The sequence below is a fragment of the Haemorhous mexicanus genome, chromosome 6, assembly GCF_027477595.1.
Source record: "Haemorhous mexicanus isolate bHaeMex1 chromosome 6, bHaeMex1.pri, whole genome shotgun sequence".
Lineage (NCBI taxonomy): Eukaryota > Metazoa > Chordata > Aves > Passeriformes > Fringillidae > Haemorhous > Haemorhous mexicanus.
Genome location: NC_082346.1, coordinates 13,606,417 through 13,632,688, shown reverse-complemented (window position 1 = coordinate 13,632,688; position 26,272 = coordinate 13,606,417). Strand labels below are relative to the sequence as shown.

At 40.8% G+C, this 26,272-nt stretch overlaps 1 protein-coding gene and 1 long non-coding RNA gene across 5 annotated transcripts in view; one reads left to right on the top strand and one right to left on the bottom strand.

Annotated features, from left to right (window-relative positions):
• ZNF143 (zinc finger protein 143) overlaps nucleotides 1-19,272 on the top strand; it is a 38,473-nt gene extending 19,201 nt beyond the window's left edge. For all 4 annotated transcript variants that reach the window (XM_059848863.1, XM_059848861.1, XM_059848862.1 and 1 more), the window contains 9 exons: nucleotides 3,851-3,970; nucleotides 4,949-5,024; nucleotides 6,827-6,952; nucleotides 9,807-9,986; nucleotides 11,074-11,301; nucleotides 12,471-12,619; nucleotides 13,937-14,098; nucleotides 15,252-15,398; nucleotides 17,321-19,272. In XM_059848863.1, the coding sequence (XP_059704846.1) occupies nucleotides 3,851-3,970; nucleotides 4,949-5,024; nucleotides 6,827-6,952; nucleotides 9,807-9,986; nucleotides 11,074-11,301; nucleotides 12,471-12,619; nucleotides 13,937-14,098; nucleotides 15,252-15,398; nucleotides 17,321-17,404 (1,272 nt within the window). In that variant the 3' untranslated portion in view covers nucleotides 17,405-19,272. The remainder of the gene's footprint in view (nucleotides 1-3,850; nucleotides 3,971-4,948; nucleotides 5,025-6,826; nucleotides 6,953-9,806; nucleotides 9,987-11,073; nucleotides 11,302-12,470; nucleotides 12,620-13,936; nucleotides 14,099-15,251; nucleotides 15,399-17,320) is intronic.
• A 2,491-nt stretch (nucleotides 19,273-21,763) lies between these two features.
• LOC132328753 (uncharacterized) lies at nucleotides 21,764-23,359 on the bottom strand. Its single transcript, XR_009486855.1, has 3 exons — nucleotides 23,137-23,359; nucleotides 22,292-22,371; nucleotides 21,764-21,957 (listed from the first exon to the last, which is right to left on the bottom strand). It is a non-coding gene; the product is annotated as an uncharacterized LOC132328753 (long non-coding RNA).
• Nucleotides 23,360-26,272: the final 2,913 nt, after the last annotated feature.

Here is a 26,272-nt window from a genome sequence, read left to right as displayed (position 1 = left end):
AATTAAAAGTTATGTTGGCTTTCTAAGAGTTTTCTAGCTGACCTGAGTATTTGTTCAGTAAGAATGTAAGTATTTCAGAAGTTCTTTCCAGAGAAGGAGCTGACTTTTGATAGTATTTAAAGCAGAAAAATGCTGTCTCAGTTATTAAATTTCTTCTAGGAGAGACCATTCCAGGCATTGGTCTGGAACTGTTCTCTCTTTAATGACTTATTTTGATTACACTTGCCTTGTTAGGATCCCTGACCTTTTCAGCAAGTTTTATAAGGAATCAGTACTTAAGAGTGTTGCTCCTAGAGAATGCTTAAAGAACGGAAAAAGACTTCAATTTCTTCCTCTGGATCCATATTGTTAGTACACAGAAATGTAAAAACCTTTACATGTTAAAAGATTAATGTAAAAGTTCAAAGGGTAATGGAAAATACAGGTGCAACTTACTAAGTTTTCTCAAGCTTTTTTCCTTAGGATCCATAAAATTATGTAAGGAGAATGGTATTTGGCATTATAATGTATTTCATTAAAGGAAAAGATAAAAAAAAATGTATCCTGGGCTTCAAGTATACAACTAAAATAATACTAAAACCTCTATATCCTCACATGTTCAGATGACAAAATCAAAAATGGAAAAGTCGTTGTATTGAGAATGGGGCTTCTCTGGGCTTCTTTCTCCTTTTTGCTTAATTTAAGAAAAAATGAAGTAGACAAGGAGGAAAAATGTCTTCTTCCAAGTTCAAAATACATCATGTGTGAAAGGAGTAATTATAGGCTCACGTCTCACAGTTTGCTCAAATTTTCTATTTTTAATCTTCTACAAGTTAGATCCATAATATTTAAAGCTGCAGACACTTCACTTGTGCCTGTGTGGCATGACTGTGGAAGGAGAGAGTAACTAATACTTGCATTATTTACTGTATTGGACCACATTCCTGAAAATGAAGAAATTTAGAGAGTTTGCACTTGTAGGCTGGAATAGACATACAACTCCAATGAAAGGCAAAATTCAAGGAAGAGTAAGATAAAAGCTTTGTTGGTTTTACCTGAATTAAGAGCCTATTAAGCAAAATTACTTGTAATCAGTATCCACCTAAATATTGATTTTGGCTTCAACCCCAAAGCAAACTGAATGTGGACATGGTTTATCTTATACATATATGGCAACATATGTGCAATATGGAAATGTGCCAATCTATGGAGCACTGCGTGTTCCAAACAAAACAACATCTGATATTTCAAAAAGGTAGTGAGGCTTAGTCTCAAATTCTGACCCTTATAAGGTGACTACAACCTTATAAGGGTCAGAATTTGAGACTAAGCCTCCCTACCCTTCAGTTGAAGGGGCCCACAGCTATCAGTTCAGTATGAAAATAGAAATCATTCTTATATCTTGATTTAAGTAGATACCTACTTTTAACTTATTCTGTATTCATATGTATTAATATATAATTTATAAAATAGTCTCATATTTAGATGTAGAATTAAATAGGTGTCTATTTATAAATTTTTTAAGTCCACAGGGATCAGAACAGATGTCACACTGCTAAGCAGTCACTCAGACTTGCATGTGGTTAGTTAGGTGTTTCAGCAAAGAAAAAAAGCATAAAACCTCTTTGTGATTTCGACATGGGAAAACAAAAGACTCTGTGTGCCCAAATGGGTATCTCACTATTTCCTTTCAAACCTGTCATACCCATCTGCTCATAATACACACCTTGGTTATATGATTCTGCTTTTATGTGTGCAGTAGAAAAATCTGATCCAAGATCTTTGTTTTCCTCCTGTGTTACCTCTCTGAGATCAGGATGCATTTAAGATCTCCTAAAAATAAAGGGTTTTAAATTCTCTTTATTTATTCATTCTATTTAAAAGTATTTGAAGTACACAGTTCCTCTCAGTAAGTTCCACATTATTAGAAAGGTGCTTCCTCCCCAGTTTTTGAATCCATCTTAACATTGGTAGGATTATGGCTGGTTATTTCCTTGCAGATATCAGCACATTACAGAATTGCTTTCATTTTCTTTTCAGCTTTGGCATACTTGAGCTTTATGGCAGAACTTAGCAAGTATACACATATTTTTATATTAATATTTTTATATGCTGGAACAACAAAGAAATAGTAGCAGGTTACAAAAAAAAAAAAAATTAGTGCCTTAATGCAGGTGCTCAACCAAGTGTATTCTTCATGATCCTTAATGTATTGAGGTGATTTCTGTGATTCATGCTGTCACAGGTTAAACAATAGTATCACTAATAGTTTCTTGATGCAGAAGTTTGTTTTTCTCTGTGGTTCCAGAGAAGATTTTCTGAAGTGATGGAGTTGAACATTTCAGCTGATTAAAAATTTTGTATTGAACTTTGCTCCTTTAGTCTTACAAACAGTCTGAACATAACAGGTTATCCCATCCTCTCTGAAGAATCTGTAGGAAAGGTGTTGGCAGTCAAATTTGTGATTTCTCTGAAAGAGGAAATGAAGGTGTGTGCTGTTGCAGGGCTGCAGTCTCCCTGGAATAGGGAGCTGTGCTGGGAGGGCTCAGATGCCTGAAGTGCTGTGGTGATGGATGCAGGCTCTTTAGAAGGGCCAGCTGGGGAAGGAGAGCAGCAAGAACTGCCCTTCCAGTGACTGCACAGGGCTTTGGGATGGGAGATGGCTCAGTGTGGGTGCTGAGGTGGTGACTGTGCCACAAGGTCATGATCAGGAGGAAAATGAAGCCTTCTCCAGACAAGTGGAGCAAGCCCGGTGTCCACAAGCCCACGTCCTCATGGGGAATTTTAACATCCTTGGTATCTGCAGAAGGGCATCACAGCAGGGCACATGAGGAGCAGTCTGGAGTTCAGGGATGGCAAGGGGCAATCTGAGCAGGCTACTGAGCAAAGGGAGCCACTTTGCAGAGCCTCAGTTGCCAAAAGAATCAGCTGGGATTGTGAAAGTTGGGAGCAGACTTCAGGAGTCTCCATCCTTAGAGATACTCAGAACCCATTTGGATATGGCTGTGAGCAACCTGCTGCAGCTGACACTGTTTGCTGCTGAGAGTATTGTCTCCTCATCCAGCCTGTGAAATGTTCTTTTGACACTTGGGAATAGAATTGGATCTGTAACAGAAGGGAGGTGATGGGAAAGGACAGACCATGTAAAAACAGTCTGGATTGCTTTGCACAGTTGTGTGCAAATGCTGATGTTTGGGCTGCTGCCTCTGTGTTCTCTCTGCGTCAGTGTCAGGTATTGCTCATGTTTCTTGCATGTCAGTGTGGGAAGGAGCCTGTGCAAGGGGTGTCAGGTGCCTCCTGAAGCTGTGCTGTTTATTTTCCTCTGGTCACAAGGGAGAGCAGAACCCAGCTCACAATGCTCCAATTAGCTTGATCAAAATACATGCATGGCAGAGCAAGTACAAAATACTTTCCTTCATTTTCAAAAAGTGCTCATTCTAAGGACATGTAACTATTGTTTGGCCTTTCCATGAACTTATATTTGAAGGTGGTCTGATTTAGAACTAATTTCCCTTAGGAACAGATCTAGCCCCAATGACTTATCTACTAATTTGGGCATTTTACCACTGTGCTTATATTTAAAATCATTTGTCTTTGTTATTGGACTAATTAATGCAAGCTTTTAATTTGCTAGGTACAAGTAATGTTTTACAGTTTCCATAATAATTTTCAATTATTTATTTTTAGTTTATTTATTGAGGGCTCAGAAATACATGGCATAGCAAAGCAAAGAGAAGCAAAAGAAACCTGTCAAAATCAGCTCGGACTTGATAGCAAAATAAAGTGTGTAACTTCTCTGACCCCTTTTGGTTGTTCTTTTTTTTAGTATGTGGTTGGAGTTTTTAAATATTTTTTTTCTCTTTCACATAAGATTGTCTTGCAAGGACATGGAACAAGAGTGACAGCAAAATCTCAGCAGACTGGAGAGAAAGCCTTTCGCTGTGATTATGATGGCTGTGGAAAACTGTACACAACAGCTCACCATCTTAAGGTGATGAGATGTAAAATGTGCATTGCTGCTTTGTAAATAGGATTTTTTTTTTAAAGATTATGTGGTTAAAAGTAATAGCAATTGAGAGGGAGCCAGTTGCAATGGGGCTGTTTTGTCAAATGTTTATTGGATTGATTTTACAGTAATTGTGGTGCTCAGCTGATTTACTTAGTGCTCTGGCATCATGTTCAGCTGCTCTATTGCCAGCATGGTGAGGTTGTTTCCACCAGCAGTGTCACAGAAATTCTGGAATCCAGTATTGCTTTACCAACTTTACACCTATGCATGATCAAGCAAATATTCCAGGTTTTGAAATATTTCACCATCACAGTACAAAGCAAGACTCTTCAAAATTAATATTCAGAGTGAAAAACTGGAACATCTTTTCTTCACAGATGGCAACTTCTTAATTCTCTTCCTTATTTTAAATTAAGTAAAGGAATTACTGAAATGGTGAATGGTATAGGGCTGCTCACGTTGCATGTGAGGCTGGCACAATCCCTTGCTGAGGAGGTAACCTGCTCACAGTGCTGCTTTGTCTGTGACCTCAGGAGTCAGTGAGTGGCTGGCTTTAGGAGTCACTTGCTAAAATGATGTCCTTGCTGTAGAGGTTTCATGCAATATAAGAGCATCATTGGAAGCATTCAGTGGAGTCAAAAATCAGAGAGTGAGCTCTGAGGCATATTTACCTCCTGTCTTTAATGTAGTGCATGATGGAAACTCTTGCATGTATTTACAGAAGTGTTTTGTGCCAAACTGACTGGCAGGATCAGGTTAGACCTTGCAAAGAGACACCTTTAGTATTAGGGACAATGTTGTTACCATATTTCATTATTTTGTCATCACTGACATGAACAGACACTTCAATGTGAATCTTAGTAAGATAAATCAAATATGTTGGCTTTGAGAATGAACTGTTTCTGTGCTGAAGTAACCAGATACAGCATTTCATTAAGTCACTGTATTGGATGTCAACAGGTGCATGAAAGGTCTCACACAGGAGACAGACCATACCAGTGTGAACATCCTGGGTGTGGCAAAGCCTTTGCAACAGGTAATCTTGTGCAGACTAGCTCCTCCTGCTTGTTAGTGTTTGTGTTTGTCTGTGAATAAAGTAAGTTTTTAATATTGCCTTTTTTAACTGCTGAGTTGGTTGGGACAACTGGAAAAAAGTCACCTTTTCAGCTAGTGTAGCAATAGAAAGGACAGAGGATTTAACTCTTACTGAAGGAGGTGAAGCACTCAACACTTCCCTCGCTCTTCACCTGTCTTCTGCAGTCAAATTAATGGTAAAAATAGGCCTTTCTTAGCATTAAACTAATAGCAAAAGTTAAATGAGGTGATAATAGAAAGCTGAACCTGTAGGCTAGGAGCAGATTCCTGATCTTCTGGTCTAAATTTGAAAGGAACTTTGAGAGAAGATGCTGGTTTAAGTGTCCTTTATTGAATTTGTATCAGAGTGACATCTGTCAGGAAGTAAACTCTCCATTTGTACAGATTACTCTGCTCATAAGTGATGCTCTCCCTGAGATGGGATTTGATTGTGCAAAATGCAATTATGAGGAATGAAACATGGAAGGAAGTGGAAGAGCAAAACTTGTTTCAAATTTTGTTCTTTTACTTGGAATGTAAATTAGTATCATGCTTAGAAAAGTTAGGCTCTGTTTTTTAATAAGGTATTTTTGAGATAACTTAATCTGATATAATACATTTGCTATAATTGCTTTGAATAGAAACAAGCAAAATAAATACTGATGCAAAAAGTCAAAAGGGAAACAACCACACTTTTAAAGGGCTGCACCTAATTTTAATTGCATGGTGTTTGTAAAGGAATTTCAAAACTATGTAATTAAATACTCTCTTCCTTTGCAACACACTGGTGTATGGCTATAAAAAGCTGTTTGTGTATAAATACTGTATTTTTGATCAGAGCCATTGTACTATTGTAGTTCAACAATCCTTGCCTTGGACAAAGTTCACTTTAAGTACTGAGTAGTCTTTGGTTTAAATGTTAAGAACTCTCCTGGGTTGGGTCAAGAAATTGAGTTTATTTTAGATATAAATATGAATTAATACTCAGCTTGGTTACCATGCTTCATGCTTTTAAAAACATCAAGAACAGAAATTCCAGCTGTTTTGGGGAGAACTCGCTGAAATAAAGCAGATGTCATTTTCTTACAGACTTTATTTTGTGCAAATTTATACATCACTTGTGGATACAAGTGAAATTCAGGTTCATTTTCTAAAATGGCTGTTTCAGGCTTCTTTAGTCATTATCTTTTCAGTGAAGTGCTGAAAGGAAAATTTTGGTTAAATGTTCATTGCAAAATAAATTATAGAGGGCCTGATCCAAAGTTCACTTCAGACTGGTAGAGTTTTTTATGATGATGAGTTCCTAAAAGTAATCTTAAAGAGAATGAGTGTCTATGACTGCTCTTGGTTAGCACCTGTATATGTGATTTTACTGCTGACTTTGTTTGTGGTTATTGCTTTTCGTGTGAGCAAATAATCAAATGTCATTGTGATGACAGTAGTGGGAAGAAGTAAAAACTCCATGGAATGCACAGCATACGGCTTCTTCAGAAGGCAGAATAAATATTTGTCCACATAATTGCAGTTTATCCTTCTGAAGGGAAGGAGAAGAATTATGGAAATACATTAAAAAAAAAAAAAAAGAATTTTTAAACCGTTACCTAGAGTTCTGCTGCTCTGTAGGGTAGAATGAAGAGCTTGCAAAGAATGAAAGAGTAAATGTGACTCATTAACATTGCTGCCTGGATTAGCAAGCCCAGCTTTTGCTGGTGATGGTTGATGAGTGTCCTGAGGTTGTGCTGACCCCCTTTGTGCCGCCGCCAGGGTACGGGCTGAAGAGCCACGTGCGCACGCACACCGGGGAGAAGCCCTATCGCTGCACCGAGGAGAACTGCACCAAGTCCTTCAAGACTTCTGGAGACCTGCAGAAGCACATTCGGACCCACACAGGTACTGTCAGCACACAGCTTTGGTCATTCACCTCGGTGGATTTTTAGCTCTTTCTCTTTCCCCGTTCTGTGACTGCATACTGACAGAATCAGCCTGTGTATATTCTCTTTCTGAAGCCCAGTGAGCTCAGCAGCATTTCAGCATGGTAAGCGTGAAATCCAGCCTGCTTTTCTTGGAAAAAGTGCTAAAGCATTCCCACTGCTATTGCAAATGCACTAACTTCTAGCAGTGCCTCACTTACATTGTCACTGAGTCACTCATTGCCTTTACAGTTTCATCTGCAGCTGTAACACAAGGAACTTTTCCTCAGTAATCTGTCTTGCCTTTCAGAAATGGCTTCAGTGTTCCTCAGTTTTGGTGCATTAATATAACTTGCATGCCAGCTCCATGAAAGTTGATATTCTGAGCTTGTTATCGTCATTTCCCATCTCTTCTTCCAGCAAAAAAACCAAAATGTCATAGAAAACCAACAGCTACTAAAACTTGCAAAGGCACAAAAAATAAAATCTTACAATTGAAAGCCAAACCACAAATTCTAGACAGCACACACTACTCTCTGCAAAACTCTGTGGATGCACACACATGTAAACAAGATTGCACAATGTCTCCTTTGTGCCTGTGATCTTCAAGGAAAACAACCCTTAAATGTAGGAAGGACAGTCTATCACTTGCTAACCTATTCCATTGAATATATTTATGTCCCTGCTAGAACAGTGACAAACTTTTTCCACTGAACTGTCTGAATCTTTGTGAGTCAAGAAGAAAAAAATAAAAAGTAGGGGTTTGGATTTTTTTCAAATTAAAAACTCTTATAATATGGGGGGTGGGATGTAAAGATAGGCAATAAAAATTGTAAAAACTCAGGATTACATTAAGATATTTCGGCTTTTTTGGACTTCTGTACACAAAAAGATTCTGTTGGGATTAGTGCTATCTTGATTTTTAAACATCAGTGTGAACACATATCATCTCAGCTCTAGAAGAGGACTGTTGATATGCACTGCATCAAGTACAGACTATGAACTCAATGGTTTCTTATCTGTGGACTGTTTTCTTGCCTTTTTTATGGCCATAGAAGGTGTGTGGTAATTTAGTCTCTGCTTAGCAGTTGAGACAAAAGATTTGAGCCAGCCCTATGTAACCTACCCACCTGAACAATATGAGTAATAGAATCATAATCTCCCAGCAGACCAGGGGCCAGAGGTGTCTCATTGTAGATTTATGAGTTTCCAGGAAGCTCAAGAATGAGAGGAGAAGTGCAGCACCAGCTTTGTGCAGGTGGATGGAGCAGTGTGCACACTGCCTTGTGCAAGCTGCAGCGGGGCAGGAGGCAGGTCTGGGCTCTCCCCCTCCCTCCCACGGCTCAGAAACCTTTCCCTTCTTTAGGAGGTACGTCAGGGTCAGCACTTTGTTCACTTTCTACCTGTTTTAACCAGAAGTGACTTCTCCCCTTCTTTGAGTAGAGTCCTGCGTTCAGTGCCATCAAATGCTTGCCTTGGCTTCCTCCATGACCTCCCCAGACACACAGAAGCTGCTGTGGATGGTGCCTCCTGCTGCAGAGGGTAGAGCCTCAAGGCTTTGCATTTCTAGAGTTGGAATTCGCTGTCACCTGGAAACAGGTCGCTTGCTAGGAAGCACATTAGAATTTGAAAAGGCCCCTCCAGGGACCGGTCTGGTGACATTCCTGCGGGCTTTGTTTCAGAGTGGTCTGTCCTGGTTTCTAGTGCAGGGTCTGTTGCTGGGTGGGGCTGGCTCTGCAGCCCTGCTGCTTTGGGACTGTTTGGGGTCCCGGCTGCAGCCAGGATTAGGGGAGCCATGGTAACACAACACTGAAGTCTACCGGGAATACACACTGCCTTGGCAGGAAGCTGGAAAACCTTCCCAAAACAGCTGCCCGAAGGAGTGAATAGTAGTTTCCTCTGCCAAGGAGCAAACTGCTTTGGAGTTTCGTGGTATTACTGTCTAGCAGGACTTGTTCTTTTATTTGTAATTACCGACTGTTGTATCTGTAGTGGTGTTCTGCTCCTGCTCTCAGATTCTGCTCTTTGGTAAGCAGCTCAGGGCTTGGAATGTACTTGGCTCTAGAAGTGGGAAATTACCCCAGAACATCCTGTCAGTGGCTCCAGCATCCCCAAATGTAACCCCCCTTGCTCTCCTTCTCTGTGTGCTTTGATAGCTCTGAAAGGTCAGGGTTATTGGAGAATTATTGGTTGGCCTTGTCTGCTATTCACAGTGAAATGCTGTGGGGCAGTGATGTAAGTTGTTGTGCTTAAACTTATATTACACAAAAAGACTTTAAAAGAACCTGTTTTTGTGACTTGCTTTGGTCTGGGGGTTTGAAACTTGAGTTTCATGGCTGCTTCTCTTTAGAAAGTTTGTTCTTGTTTAGGGTTAAGTGCTTTTTATAACAAGTTTTACTAATCCATGTTTATCCTGGTTATATGTTAAATCATGAAGGTAATTTTTCATTTGAAGAACTAACAATTATCAAATGTCAATGGAATGATACACTTGGTTTGGATAATATATGTATGAACTGGGGAGGTTGTTAAACAGTTGCTAGATTATGGGCAGTGTGCAAGCTAATCCAAGCAACTGAGTCTGTTCTATACATGTTAAAGTATTAATCTCAATGGTTCATAATTTAGCTTACAGACTGTAGGACTTTCCTGAATTTTGTTCATTTTGGCTAAAGTAGAACACTCCACAGGGGTGTGTTCATGGTATTTCTGACTGAGGATCTCACAGATAGAATTAGGTAGCTTTAGGTTCCTTCATTCAAGTCTAAGTGTAACTTAGGATTTTCATTCTTTTGTAACCTTTGCTGTGCACCTTTTCTTGTCTTCTTTTTCAGGTGAAAGGCCTTTTAAATGTCCCTTTGAAGGATGTGGCAGGTCATTCACAACATCTAACATTAGAAAGGTTCACATCAGGACACACACGGGCGAAAGGCCTTATTACTGTACAGAGCCAGGATGTGGGAGAGCTTTTGCCAGTGCAACTAATTATAAGAATCATGTGAGAATACACACAGGTATATGAGTGATTTATTGTATTTTGAAGTGGAATCTGCTTGGAAGAGGCTGTGTCATTCTCCTTGTGAACAATGTTTTGGTGTGTTGTAATTTGGTACAGTCATGTTTCTATGACTTGGCTTGGTAATTCTGTTTGGGCTTCCTCTCCCCTCCCTGAGGATATTTAAGCAGTTGGATTTCCCACCTTGCTGTCAAGACAGAATCATTTTGGTTTGGGTACAAAGTTTTTTAAACTGAGCATTGGGCTGAATCCTGAATATGATTCTGGGGTTTGCCTCCCTTGTGAGCTGTTCCTTAAATAAATACCAGTAAAGGACAAGTCTGAGCTTAACTTTGGCTCACTGTTATGAGTCACCCTTTCATCCCAGCTGTATTTTCCTTGCTGCTGGAACTGTGGTCAAAACTTCCTTTTTTGTAGACTAGACGTGAAAATCCTTATCTAGTGAGCAGAATACTGATTTGGTGAGCAGAAATAATAAGTACAGATTTGAAGATTCTAAAGTGTAAAAGCCAGTGATAGCCATATCAGCTTGGCAGCATTTTGTATGTTATAGAAACACAGACAAGCTTCATAGAGCAACATTTTATATCTTAGTTTATATTTTTTAGCTTACAATGTAGTTTGGACACTTGTTCCATTGATTTTTAAATGGAAGCTTTTTTTACATGAAAACATAATTGCTTATACACGTGCTTCCTATGGATTTCCTCAGAGCTTTCAACACTCAAAAGTGATACTAGTCAATCAGTATATCTGATCATTGAGGAAAACTATGTAATAAAGTTACAAATTCTCACTACAGTGACAAACTGAAATTGCAGCTTTCAGCCTGTATCCTTCTGCCTTCATCTGAAAGATGTTTTAGATTGAATGATAGGGAGAAAAATGGGCCAAATTTACTGGCACTAATTCTTAAAGACAATAAGATGTTGCATTGATAAACTTTGTGTGGTTGAGCTTCTCTGCTGCCTTTGAAATTGAAGTATGGTTGGCAATGAAGGTTTGTCCCCAAATATCATTTGCTGGCAATTTTTCCTGTGCGTCCTGAATAAAATTCTCTTTATACCTTTTGTTTTCCTGTGCAGGGGAGAAGCCCTATGTGTGTACAGTTCCTGGCTGTGACAAACGTTTCACAGAGTATTCCAGTTTATACAAACATCATGTTGTACATACTCATTCCAAACCCTACAACTGCAATCACTGTGGGAAGACCTACAAGCAGATCTCTACCCTTGCTATGCACAAACGGACAGCACACAACGACACAGAGCCCATTGAGGAAGAACAAGAGGCTTTCTTTGAGCCACCTCCAGGTTAGAATTGCAGCCTTTGAATCTCTAGTTGGGAAAGAAAGGGAAAAAAAAAAAGGCTGGATGGTATTTTGCTGGGGGATTTTGATAGCCAAGGAAATGAAAACATAGTTAAAGTACTTAAAGATATCTTAATTTCTCTGTAAGACTTTTTAGGGTGGTAGGCAACTTGTAACCAGAAATTGCATGGTAATTGGCCAGAAAATAAACTAATTTATAGCAGTCATGGGGTTAAGAGAGAAATTTGAGTTGCAGTCTTAGCAAACCTGCTAAAAACATGAGAGTATATATATATATATATGTATAACACCATGGCTGGTGACAATCTTTTGGGTGGGAGTAAAGGCTCTGCCTTGAGAAAAAAAAAAATCTGTTTTTGCAGTACAGTGATATGGGCTGGCTTTGCTGTGGTTCAGAGCAGTTTCTGTAAACTGTCCTAGAGGCAGAGATGAAAAGGAGCTGCTGTGCTGCAGTACTCCTCAGAGTGGGCTGCTCAAGGTATCATGAGTATTGAATCCTATGAGTATAAAGGATCAGACTGAAGGAAATACTGCAAAAGGACAAACACCCCTTGTCAAATTGTGATTTTTGGATGTGCCTGAAAATCAGAAATATCTACACAAACTGTTTTGGTTAGGAAAGTTGTTTTGCTCCATGTTTGTGGGAAACTGCACTGACTGCCTCAAGCAGACTTACTATAGCTTAATTCCTTCTTTTAAAGGAATGATAACATTTATTTACTGAGGTTAAACATTTATCAAGATAATGAATTTACTCAAATCTTCACACAAAGGCACGTCGCTATGTTCTTCTGTATGTTTGTTAATTAATAACTTTTTAAAAAAATCCAGTTGTGTTTGCATGGGAAGGTTAACATTTAATGAATAAATTAGAAATGTTTATCACATTTTAATAGTTGCTTATAAACCAAACATATATGTAGTATTTATGTGTCTTTAAACTGATTGCTAGAAGATTATACCCCATGTTCCCAAAATAAGACTTTCTGACTTGCTTCTGGTATCTTTCCTTCTTTTATTTTTCTCATCTTTCCACTAATTTTTTCTCTTGGAGTGTTTAAAACCTTCAGACAGGACTGGGACTTGTCATTTGCTCTCCTGGGAACATTCAGAGTATGGAAAGTAACCTCTTGTCCTCTTTGTGTCCAACAGGTCAAGGTGAAGATGTGCTCAAAGGCTCCCAGATCACCTATGTGACAGGTGTAGAGGGAGAAGATGTCATTTCTGCACAGGTTGCTACAGTTACTCAGTCAGGATTAGGCCAACAAGTAGCACTAATATCCCAGGATGGAACCCAACATGTAAGTAACTGCAGTGTCACCTGGCACAGGTTTAGCTTGTCCATGGGCTCTCTGAAATCACACAGGATTCTGGATAAATGTTGGTGGAAAGAAGCTTCTTTGCAGCTGTGTCGGGATATGTTCAGGGTTGTGCCTCCTGTGGAACACCTAAGTGAAGCCACATATTCTGACACGTGAAACTGTACTAATACAAAGTGAGGGGATTGGTCTCTCCTGGTTATCTTTGTCACTCTGAAAAGGGCTGTTCAAACAACTGCTATACATACAGCCTGCTTCTGAGGTTGCTCACAATTCCCAGATTATGCTGTTAATATCTGATGGGCATCTTCACTGTCCTGTCTGCACACACTCTGGGGGGTTGAGGGGTGGGAAGTTGTCTCAGTCCAGGTGCTTCCTTCACAAGCAGTTTGGTTGGCAGTTTCTAACATAAACTAAAGGATAAGGAATCCTTTGATACTATTTTCCACTTGAACATTCCTATGGCTGTCTTTTTTTTTAAGGTTTTCCATGGATACATATTTTTAAGGATTTCATATGAAATTTCTTTGGAAGGGGATTTCAACACAACTCTCTTGATTCACTGTGGCAGTATATTGAAGGCTTTTGGGGAAAAAATTTCTATATCATCTGGGAGGACAACTGAAATACCAGTAACATATGAAAGATATATTCGGAATTCAGGCTGAAATAAAATATCCAAGGGGCCTGTTGAATTGCCAGGACATTGGAAGGTGCAGCAATACTTACTGGCATTTTTACCATAAGTAACTGGCATTTTTACACTTTAAAATGAAGTCCTGCAGAAGCCTTGACACAGAATTCTCACATTTAAATTATCTTTCAGCTTGACTTCAGTTCTGGGATTTATTAACTTGTAAATCAGACATCAAATTATGTATCTGATGCCTTAATGCATTTATACTGGAGACATCAGTAATTTATATCATTAATTAGTTATGGATTGTTTATTTGTGGCTTCAGTTCTAAGCCCTTATAAGGCCCTTTGGTATTTACATCAAGATCAAATATGTCAGGTGGTACAACCTTAAATCCCATTGACCTCTGTGAAGACACATGCATAGATAATGTGTTATGCTGTTATTTGGGATCCACTCTGATTAACATGGAGTTGTAGGCTCTGGGATTAGGCATGCAAGCCCTCCTTCTGCTGAGAGCCATATTCTTTTCTGTGAGCAGGTAAGTGTGTCTGAAAGGTCATGAGCTCTTGGATGCCAGCCAGCGAGGCAGACGGAATGAGGGTCTGGCTTGAGCAGCACTGAGCCCCTTCCTTTGCTCAGGAGCTGCTGTGTGTTGCAGGTGAACATATCCCAGGCAGACATGCAGGCCATCGGCAACACCATCACCATGGTGACACAAGATGGCACCACCATCACAGTCCCTGCCCACGACGCCGTCATCTCCTCGGCCGGCACGCACTCGGTGGCCATGGTCACTGCGGAGGGCACCGAGGGACAGCAGGTGAGACACTGCCCTGCACACCTGGCTCCTGTCCCTGAGGGGCAAATGGGCCCCTGAGCCACCACACTCCTGGCATTGATGCAGACGAGCTCAGCAGTTTCCAGCTGGCCAGCACATTCCCCTCCTAAGTGCGTGATCTGTTCTACCCAGTGCTGTACATCAGCAGGTTTCAACGTTTTAAAATGTTTTAAAAACAAGGGGCACCAATGATTCATTTAGGTGTCTGTAAAATAACACCTAGAAATGCCAAGCTTTTTCCCCAAAGTCACACAGTAAATGTATAGAATCCAGTATGAACTAAGTATAGAATCCAGTAGGAACTATAATTTCATTGGTTAATATTATGGCAGTGTAATTTATTTGGCAGATGGGAAACATTTGTGTAAGTCTGTATCTGTGGGTTGGTTCTTAATGTACAGCTAAAACAGCTAACTTTTTAGTACAAATATGATCTTTAACTTAAAATTCATTCTACTGTTCTAAAATTGCACCACATGAAAATGAAGATAGTAATTAGTCTCTGTGTAGATAAGCACAGGTCTCTAGTGCATTGATTGAATTGCTGCAGTCCTGAGGATATTATATTTTAAGAGGTAGTAGATTGTGATGTTGTTCACAGGGGTCTTAGGATGAGGGAAGAGACAAGAAAGTTGACTCCACGTTTCAGAAGACTTGGTTTATTATTTCATGATATATATTATATTAAAAACTATACTAAAAGAATAGAAAAAAGGATTTCATCTGAAGGCTTGCTAAGAATAGAAAAGGAATGAATAACAAAGGTTTGTCTCTGACTGAAACAGTCTGGACAGGTGATCTGTGATTGGCCATTAATTAGAAACAACCACATGGGACCAATCACAGATTCCCCCTGTTGCATTCCACAGCAGCAGATAAGAATTGTTTACAGTTTGTTCCTGAGGCCTCTCAGCTTCTCAGGAGGGAAAAATCCTAAGGAAAGGATTTTTCATAGAACATGTCGGTGACAGTAGATAATTTGGAGAAGACAATTATGGCAGCTTTTCTTTTGCACAATACAATTATGCTGATGAGTGATCCCAGCTATGACTGTAACTGTGAAGGCAGTGGTGGCAGGAGGTGAGGGGCAGGAACAGATGTGCCAGGCAGGTGATTGTGTCCCTTTGTCCTGAAGGTTGCCATTGTGGCCCAAGACTTAGCAGCATTTCACAGTGCCTCCTCAGAAATGGGACACCAGCAGCACGGACACCATCTAGTGACTACAGAAACTAGACCTGTCACATTGTTGGCTACATCCAATGGGACACAAATTGCAGTACAGGTAAGATGGGGATAAATGGTTTTTTTGGAGTGTTTCTTACTTCTAGAGTTGGAAGCTACCTAGTCAGGTAACAAAATTATTTGAATAAGCTTGGTTTCCCTGAAAAAAGACCAGCCCACAACTAAATTATCTCATATTTAAAATAATGTATAGGGTTAGGAAGAGGAATAAACAGCATCTGGTTTTCCAAATCTACTTGTAGAATCTGGAAAAAGGGGAAGGCTGGGGGAGGTCCAAACTTCAAGTCAACCAAGTAGTTCATGGACTCACAGGTTTTCAGTGAAGTGCTTTTGTTCATCCTTCAGCTTTACATAAAGGATTGACACATATAAATCCAAACTCTCATGAATAAATTGGTATGAACTTATAAAATTAGCAAATTTGTTATTTGAACCTTGAAATGCTAATAGCAAAATAGTGCAAACAATTATATAGAAAGGTTAATAATCAGAACTCTCTGGAAATAGTGACCTTCTGTAATGTGCCAAACCAGCACAGTACAAACAGTCTCTGTAAATAGTTCCTCACATTGTTCAAACACTGTCAGGAAAAGGTAATTTCTAGGTATGAAAGAGCTCTTAAGAGCTCAGATTGAAAGGAATAGTATTAATATCCTCAAGCAGAAACAAGAGATTGTTATTTTACCCTTTGTTAAATGGAAGGTAGCAAGTCAGATGCTGTTGAAAGTTGAGAAGCTCTGAATTCTGAACTCCACTCTTTTGAGCTAAGTTGGCAGTAATCAAAACTGCCTGTAGGAGAAGCCATGTCAGAAGGCAATTTTTGCATGAGAGCAAGGAAAGAAGTAGCTAAAAGGGTCCTTTGAATGAAAGGAGAACAGGCACTCTCTGCACAAGCCCCTCTTCTGTTACCAGCCATGGGGCATTAACTTAAGTCACTTTACGTCAATTAAACTTCAAATACACAAATAGAAGAGAGAGATTTTAAAATTAAAATGCTATTGATTATTCCTGAGGGTTTGATTGGCTTTTCTCTTGTACTTCAATACTAACAAATTAATCCATTTGGTTTCTAAGTCCTGGTAAAGCCAGTAGCCTGGTAGTCCTGTTGAAATCCTAATGAGGTGCAGACAGAGGTCTTGACTGGAGTGGATCCAGAATGTGATGTGCAGTGACTGTCAAAATAACAAGTGATACTTAGAATTGTCCCATTATGCCAAACAATTTGGTTTTAGCTTTCACACTCTCATATGTGTTTCTTCTGAGCCAGTAGGTAATGGCCAGCTTTACATTTTTTGTGAGGTTGAGGTTGTCTTCAGTGTTCCCATGAACATATTATCAAACTCCATGGATTCCTTCCCAAAATTGTGTCAAGTTGTATTTACTCAGGATTGGTTACCCTGGTAGTACCAGATAATTTCCTCTCTAAACTTAACTGTAGAATCAAGCAGTGTCATCATAACAGCTTTTTTATGCAGCTGGGATTCTGCAATAAATGTAGTCTATAAGTTAATGTCATGTGGTGTTCCAAAGAGCTGACTTTCTGTTAAGAGAGTTAAGAAAAATGAAGATGTTTGTTTGCTTTACCAGTGATAAAATGAAATGCAACAGCCACTGTGCCTTCTGTGCCTGGTCTGAACTTTGTCATATCTGCCAAGTAAAATATCACCTACTTTGTGGGTCATGAAGTGTGTTTATCATGCAGCAGTTCTTTGAAGCACATGTATTTGGTGGTTACATATAAACTCAGAGTGATCTCCTATCAGCAGCTATGCTAACTGTCATGCTGATTAGATAGCTGCTGGTATATATTATCATCCAGGAGAGGTGTGACAATAGTGATCATACTTATTTGGGCTGAAGGACTGTTTGGTATCTAGGGCTTTGCTTTCAGATCTTTTTGGATGCATTTATTATCTAAGTGTAATGTTCTGATTTCTTTCTGTTTAAATGTGTTTGTTTCAGCTTGGAGAACAACAGTCTCTGGAAGAAGCCATTAGAATAGCCTCCAGAATACAACAGGGGGAAACACCAGGGATTGATGATTAACTTGTAAAACTGCTACCAGAACAATAGAGTGAAAGGTATTTTATTTTCAACCAAGAAAGGTCCATGCCAGCAACAGCCCGTAAAAACTTTGAAGTCCCCCACTCACTGATACTGTGTACACATTTTATGCAAGAGTGAAGAACATTTTCTAAGTTTTGTGTACATAACCCTTGGAATGGACTGACATCATCTACTTCCAACCGTTGCTTTCAGGAATATGGAATTAGGATTATATAGTAAACTTCCTTGTTATCCTTTCATCAGATCTCAGACTGGTCTACAAGCAAGTAAAAAATAGAAGTATTGGAATTAATTTTTAATGTCATGTACAAATAATGAAGGCATTACTGAAGATTTCAGCTGTTTAAATAACCATTTCAGGAACCCTTACAAGTAATAAAGGCAACAAAGCCTTTTTCAATTGCATTCCATTAATGGAAAAGTCTTGGATTTTGAGCCTACTACTGTAAATCTTCGTATTTTGATTTGTTTCATACAGATTTGAATACTCTTTAGATTACCTACCCCATCTCATTCATTGTAAATACAGACTGTTAATGCTGGAAGTGCTAATTATATTATCTTTAAATTGGATTATGTACAAAGAACTGGTTGTTGAATATTAAAGAAAGTAAATCTAATGATTTTGTTTCTTTACATATTTTACTTAAGATGTTACTCTTGAATTATTATGCAATAAAATATAGCAAGATTGTATTGTTTAGATAGGATGATATTGTCATGTGACATACTGTTTTACTTCTTACTGAGAAGTTCAAATTATTTATTTACGGCCTTGTATAAATTTTTCCACAGTTTATTTATCATAAACTTAATTTTTTTGCATTAATTTTGATCGTAATCCACTATAGTGTATTAAGAAATACTGGTAATAGTTATTTCAGACATTCTAAAACACTACAAGAGTGATTTTCACTAAAAGGTGAAGTTACCCATTTTCAAGTGAACTATTTTCAAATGGTGCATTTGCAGCAAAAGAACAAGTACTAATAGTTGTTTTCAACAGTTCTGAGTGCCTGCTGCTACCATTCAGTACCTAGGATGTGCTTGATAATCAGTGCTTTTGAAAATCAGGACACAAGTTACTAGAAAAAATGGATTAATGATGATGTAAGTACAATGCTCCTCTCCAGCTATCATTCTGTAAAGGAAAAAAATCCATTGTAGATATGTCTAACATATACAGCAAAATGTAACTTTCAGGTTTTTTTATATGAAGAAGTGTTTTTACTCTTGTCTTGTTAGCAAGCTGGTTAAGCAAGTTACATATTTTTGGCTTCCTGTAAGATTCAGTGCTTATTTTAGATTAGTGTCAAGAGCACTTCTGAAACTGAAACCTCAGCTTGAACTTTCTCAAGGGAAGGATTGAACATCCTCTGGACAAAGTCTTTATTAAGGAATCCCAAATATCGTGAAGTGCACATCCTACATGAAAAAATAAAGTCCATAACTAAGTACCTTGAGGTATTTGACCTCAGAAAGGCCAAGTTTAAATAGAATGAGCCAATTTATTGTGAATTACTGTATCAGTGTGGGTTGCAGCCTTTTATGTTTTCTACACAGAAGCAGTGAGAGAATACAGTACTGTGGGATAGATGGGGACAAAGGAAAGGCCATTCTCTGCATAAATTACAGAGTAAAACTTGGAAACATTTAGGTTGTCTGTAACTTTTGTATAGGATTGAGGTTGCTTGCTCACTTAGGTGCCAGTTTTCCTGAAATGTTGTAAATCTTGATATCCCATGGAGATAAATGTACTATGCAAGGAGGATTAATTGCCTGTCAACTAGATCAGTTTCTTAGTACTTACCACCTTTTAGAAATTAAAGTTGTATCATTTGATTGAATGTTCAAGTTTTTTTTTTTTCCTTAAATTTTATTGTTAATAGTTTCTGGAAATGGTGGCTGGAATGGTGACTTTGACTTAGCAAAGAAATAACTTCAGTTCTTGCTTCTTCTCATTTCCCAGGACATTTCCTGACTGCTGTACAAATGTGAGTATTTTTTTTTTCTTTCATACAAGTAGGTTTGCTGCAAGGTGTTCATTCACAACCAGCTCAGTCAGGAAAACTGTAGTATTTTAAAAATACTGACTGTTACCTTATCAGTTACTCTTGCAAAACTCCCAAGTCAAAGGTGGTGCTTCTGTGTTTTGCTAGCTCCCTCGACATAAATAAGGTAGAAGATTTAGACTGCTTAGTGCTTAAAGAAAAGCTGAGGTGATTATGTGTGCCTTATCTGCAAGGCCTGCCATCATAACAGACCTTGGTGGTTCTCCCCTCCTGCTTCCATTCAGCCAGCAGTGGAAGGAGCTGTTTTGATAGCTGGTGCTGCATGTTGGCATTGGAAGATCCTGTAGCAGAGTTGAGACAGGACAAGATCGGGTTAGATAGACAGGAAAATTGGCATAAAGGATTTCAGCAGGAGGAAGCAGAGAATATGACAGGACTGGGTGTTTGGCAGTGGAAATCTCTATACTTTACCCACAGATTCCACCCCTCGTTGGAAAACTCTGTCAGAGGGAATGCTGTGGCACACTAGAAGGAAGTAGATTGTAAAAGATGAGCCCTGTAAGGCAAATCAGGTCAGTGTATCACTGCCTCTTGCAGACCGACTCCCACATTTCCAGTCACGATTTTTCTCTTGTATGTCAATTCCGGGTCTGTACCAGTTCTCCCCACGAAGGAATAAGCCCAAAGTCTTTCCAGACCTCGCAGCCAACTTTTCCCTTTAAGTATTTCTCCAGATTCTCCCTATGGAGGCCTTTGCTTTCCTGTAGTTTAGATAGTAAAGGGCGTGATTCTTTTCGGTGCTCCGGGCTGCTGACCTATTGTGCCAGACACGCTCTGCATAACAACAGGACGGCTTTTACCCTGAAAGGCTAATGGTTTTCATACGAGTAAATCCTGCTGTAAACAGCCTTCATCCTGCTGCTGTGATGAAGCCCAGCTCAGCTGACCGATACCGCAGATGTGGGTGTGAGACAGGCACGTGGTGTCTGCTCGGCACAAGGGCAGGACGGGCTCACGGAGTGAGAAACTCCGGCTGAGCCGGGCACGCCGCTCCTCCTGAGCTTGCTCTGCTTCCTCACCCTCCTCACCCCTCAAATACTGCCCGAATTTGTCCCACTGCCTGCTCTGGCTTCTGCGAGGATTGTGCTGCATCAGGGAAATCCCTGTGCCTTGCTGTGCTCTTCCCAGTGCTCTCAGGGAGCCTTCCCCAGGGAAGCATGGTGTGGAGTAAGGATCTGATCGAAAATGTTTCTGAATCTGGCAACTCCAGCTCTACAGCTGTTGAGATTTGTCAGGCTCCGCACCTTAAGCTGACCAAGATGAAGAAGTGCCCCATAACAAACCTGTTCTGTTCACTCCGAGTTTGTCATTGAGTGAAAACAAATTTTCTGTGTAATTTTCAAACAGCACAGGTGAAATTTCATTGATACCTTGGTGGCATGCAAACTGATTTTCTTAAGCAGTAAGGTTTTGAGAGACTGGAAATGACAGGTAACTTGTGTCCTGTTCACCTGTTAACTTAGAGCTGTTTGAAGCTTCCAAAAAATTATTTATTCAGCATGCATCATTTTTGTCTGGAAAAAATGGAAATTGCCTTGTCTTTGCAGATGCATAAAATCAAACTCCAGCCCCTTGTTTATGATAAGGTACTCCTTCTTTTTTATTTGCAAAGTCTATATTTGAACACCATTTTCCCAAAACTATCCTGTGCTCTATGGATAAAACCCTTCTAAAGCACAGACACCTATAACAACAAAACAAAAATCAAGAGCCATTTTTAGTTCTTTTGTAGGAGGTAGTAAACTGCACTCAAACTGAGGCAGAGAAGCGAGCATTTTTCCTGGTTGTGTTCTGTGTACTGTAAAATGTCCCATCAGTTTGGCATTCCTTTGATTCTGGTTTTCATTCTGCTGGCGGAGTTCACTTGGCCAGAGGAAAATCTAACAATCTCATTAGGCCATCACCATTAGCACTAAGTTGTTGACACCTCACCCTATCAGGAAGGGGTGATACCAGACTTTCTAACCGAGGGTTATATTCAAAGCAGACTTTAATTATCCCAATAAACATACAAGCTTATACAATTATCCCAATAAACACAGAAGCCTATGTCAACAAGTGAGCACTTGGTCCTACACAGTCTGTGTATTTACCTCTGCTGGAAATGTGACCCCCTTAAATACAATCCATCTCAGGTTCTGAAACAATAAGGGATTTTCTTAGGGGTATTACTGTTCTGTTTAATTATTTGCAGCATTTTTCTCAAAGGAATGACAAACCATTTACACTTTCAGGACACAAGTAACTGTGTGGAGCCCTTCCTGTAAGTAAAAAGTATCTTATGTGGTTGTCAAACCCCCCCAGTGTTTTACCCTTTCTTTTGTTTAAATCTATCATCAGCCTTTAGGTTGATTGGCTGCTGCTTTTTACTTATTTTTCAAGAGACTTTTGGACTCTCCACTGTGTTATTCCTTGGTTCTGTAGGATTTGCTGAGAGGTTCCTGAACAGGCATCTTAGTGCTGCAAGACAAGGGAAAGAGGCTGACTTTCCAACCCCTGGCAGGTCAGCTGGCATAACAAAAGCTACCCACATGGATGTAAATAAAAAGCTCCTGGAGATACAGCAATGGTCCAAAGCTACATCTCCAGTGGGGTTTGTTCCCTGGTGTATGGCTAATTCAGATTTGAACATTGGTTGTAATGACTGAAAAATCATAAAGTGCAAGAATGGTTTGTGGGACAGATGGGATTTGCTGCTTTTTGTTTTTAAACAGACATATTCGAGACAGTAAGAGACAGATTTTTTTAAAATATTTTTATCTGCACACCTAAAAATGTTTGTAAAATGTCTTACCTTAAATGATGCACATAAGAGATTATTAGAAGAGTAGTAGATTTGAAAAAAGGCACCTCTTTTATGGTTTTGCATGTTCCCTGAAGGAGAAAAAGGAAGGAGGTAGGTGAGTGATAGAGGTAAATTAGTAGTGTAGTTTTTAATTGCTGGTACAAAATCTTCCTATTTTGATAATTTTAACTTGGCCTCAACAGAGGAATGGGACATTCTAATTGTACCTGTTTCAGCCATGGCAATCATTCTGTCTCTTCCACTCTTCTGATGTTTGGAGGAAATTTCTTACCTGAATACAACTCTCAGGAACAGATTGTTTTGCCATTTTCTTGTTAAGCAGATTTCAAGTGTTAAGAGGTAGACTTAAAAGCAAAAAAGGGAGTCACTAAAAACTGTCATGAGTGTGTGCTCTCATAGTCACAGAGAATTGCTGAATTCTATGTGACAGCTTGGCACAGCCTGTACTTTTTTAATGTACTTTGTACATTTTAACTTCTGAGTACCTTTGGATCTTCCCTGAAATTCCTAGATTTTGGATCCAGAAGCTGTTTTTTACTGTGTGGAAACCATGGTGCTGTCAAATTCCCCTTTCTACCTTTTTCTCTTGCTGTTATTATTTAGAGTTCCTGAATAAATCCCTGAGCAGTGTTCTCTCAGCCTGCAGACTACAGACTAAAAAGAGAACAAGGACTGGCAGCACCAGCTATTGGCATGTCTTTGGCTATACAAAGTCCATTTCTGATGGGAAACTCATTTAGCTCTGGACCTTGTAATTGAAGAGAAAGAGGTTGCCAGCTACCAGCAGCTGTTAGCAGCACAACCCCAGATAAAATAATCTTTAAACTGCTCACCTTTAGGCTGTCAGTGGCCCAGACACAACATCTCCCAGCTGGCACACTCCCACTGGGCCTGTTGTCCCTGAATATGCCAAGTCTTGTGTGAGCACTGGAATGCCATTGCTGGCACTGGTGATAAGCACGCTGGTCCCTGGGTACCTGCTGAAAACCAAGATAAAAGCTGGGAAAACTGCAAAGATCTCTCTCTGCTCTCAGTTCTCCACCAACAGCCTTGGCACAGCTGCCTCTAGTGTTTCTGTTTTTCATAAGAGCAGCTTTACCTTCTTCCTCTTCTGCTCTCCCACTCCATTTACACCTCCCCTGATAAGGTGAATGATGCTGGCTGACGTAGAATGGGTTTCAGCCAGGTTTTGGCAGAACTCTTCCAATTTGATGGAAGTGGTTTTGGAGGATTCCAGATGAGCTTGCAAGTGCAGCAATCCTGACAAGATGGCAATGCCACTTCTCTGGCAGCTCTGACAGCCAGACAAATTGGCCATTGTTCTATTTCTTCCTCATTTTTGACTTCCCCTGCTACCCACAAAAGTTGGAAACAACGGTTTCCTTGAGCTTGAAGACTCCTAGTTAAAAGCAGCTGTTTGCCTGTGAGTGTGTACGGCTCCAGATAAATATTTCTAGTAGCAAAATCTTCAGTGCAGCTTAAGAACAACTACTATAAGAGGGAAAACAACCAATTTTGTATATATGTATCCCGAAAACCGTTAAACCACTTAAATTTGTAGGAATATCAGCCAGGCACTGCCTCGCCATCAGTTTGTGTGCTGTTACATCCATGGCAAGAATCAGGGCTTGAGTCTGCAAGATATGTAGCAGTTCAGAGGTGCAATTTAATCAGCTTCAGAGAATTTGGGGTGATTTGGCTGGGAGAGTGTGGCACAGTGTGGAAGCCTGCAGAGCTCCTCCTCACTCAGCCTCTTCCTCCTCTGGTGATGGCCATTGCTCAGGTGCTCTCTGGGAGGGAATTGGCTCTGGGGGGTTCTTCAGCCAGGCTGCTCCTGGGGCTCCTCATGCTCATCACTGGTGTCACAGGGGACAGGGGAGCAGAGTGCCACTGTCTGGGCAAAAGTCACCTCTTCAACACAACTGTTCATGGTCCTGACAGACTACAGCAAAGGGACAATGGGTGCAGGTTCAGAGCAGCACATACACAGAGCCTGTGAACTTTCACGTAGCAGCTGTGTGCTTTGTTAGCTACATATGTATTCACTACTTCCCTTTCTTAATTGCTTTCAGACTGCAAATAAACTTTCTTTTAAAATCACTGTGTTACTGTTGTCTCCTTATTTCTCTATTCCTTTTTTCCTTTCCTGTCTTCCCTTCAGAAATACTTTCTTCTCTGTACAACTCTGAATTGTACCACTTGATTTTGTCCCACTAAACTGTTCCAGTGATAGTAATTCATTGGTTAAACTCAATTATACAATAGGGCTTCTGAACTTCAGCCTGTCACTTGCTGTCACCAAATACCTGTGTCTGTAGTCTCCAGAAAACATATTAGGTTGAGTTTGGGAAGGAAACTGCAAGCTTTGACATTACAGGGGGAAGAATTTATTGAAATCTTACAGTCTTTAAACTTTTTCAAAGAAAAGAGAGTTTATTTATGACTGAAGCAAGCCACAGATAGTGGCTGGGAAGTTTTGAGTCACTTATAAGGATTGCTTTGCATCTCCCTCTGTGAGCTCTGATTGGAGAAAGAGGTGGCGGAGATTCTATTTTTAAATAGCCTTCTCTTTAGAACATCATCTGTTCTAAAACTTGAATGCTTCGGTTAGTACTTGCTGTACAGGGTACCTCATTTTAAAAAACGAGTATTTTAATGGGATGTTACTATGGTTCTAAATTATTGCACACCAAGTGTGTCTGTCTTGTCCCATTTTCATAGGTTATGTTGGTCACTTTCAGTTTTCTGAAATCTGTTTTCAGTTTTCTCCAAAATGCAAATCTCAAGACTTGTGTTCCTGTGGCTCATCACTGCTTGTCCTAAAACCAGGACAGCTCTCTGCAAAGAAATGGGTATTTTCAGGCAGAAGAGGTAAAAGAATTTGGAATTGCCAGAAGTGGAACAGGGGACACTGCCATCCCTGCGGGTCCGAGGGGCAGCCCATGAGGATTGTGTGCCGGGCAAGGAGGGGAGCTCTGCGGAGGAGGCCGGAGAGGGGCTGTGCTGCCGAGTCCGAGCCCCCAGCTCTGCCCGAGCGGGGAACGAGTCCCGGCAGCAGTGCCTGCGTGTCCGGGAATGCTCTGCGTGCCCGGAGAGCCCGCGCCAGCGGACAGCAGCTCCACAGGAGTACCCAGCTGGGCTTTGGGCTCTGCGGGGCTCCCGCGGCTGGATAAAAAAACCTATTTTTTCTTGTGCTTTGTTACTCAAGGGGCTCGTTCTAAGGCGAATTGGTTCAGAAGAGAGGGGCAGGTTTATCTGTTGGGTGTAACCAGACAGAAATCGAAGCCCGGAGGCAGAGCGGTGGCAGCCGTAGGGAGACACGCCTGATGACAGCAGGCACGGTGCGCGGCCCTCGCTGCGCTGGGTTTGCGTCCGGCGGGAGCGCACGGCGCGGGCAGCGGGGCCGCGGCCCTTTAAACCACGTGCGTGCCGCTGCTGCGAACGCGAATCGGTCTGGCTGCGCCTGGAAAGGAAAAAGGCGCCTTTCACTGGAGCAGAAGGTGCTGTTATTGTTATTGGTATTAATTAAATACTGTATTATTATTATTATGGACATTTTTGCGCGCTCAGTTTCAGCAACTCTACGGGAGCAAGACCACGTTGCAGAGAAGCGGGGAGCGGCAGTCCCGCAGGGCGGCGCGGTGTCCCCGCGGTGTCCCGGGAGTTGCCCGGGCCGGGCAGGCGCTGTCCCCGCGGTGCTCCCAGCGCTCCCCGAACGCCGTCTCCAGGCGGTTCCCGCTGCCCGGGCGGGGCCGCCCCGGGGCTAAAATGGCGCCGGGCGCGCGCCTCACGGGCGGACACGTCCGCGCGGCCGCCTCGGGGCGGGGCCCCGGCCCGGCCCGGCCCGGCCCCCGCGCTCGCGCCAAAGCCGCCCGTGACGCAGTCGCGCGTGGCCCCGCCCCCGCGCGCCGTGTTTTCAAACCCGGTGGGCGGGCGCGATTGGCCGGCGTGCGCGGCACGTGACCAACG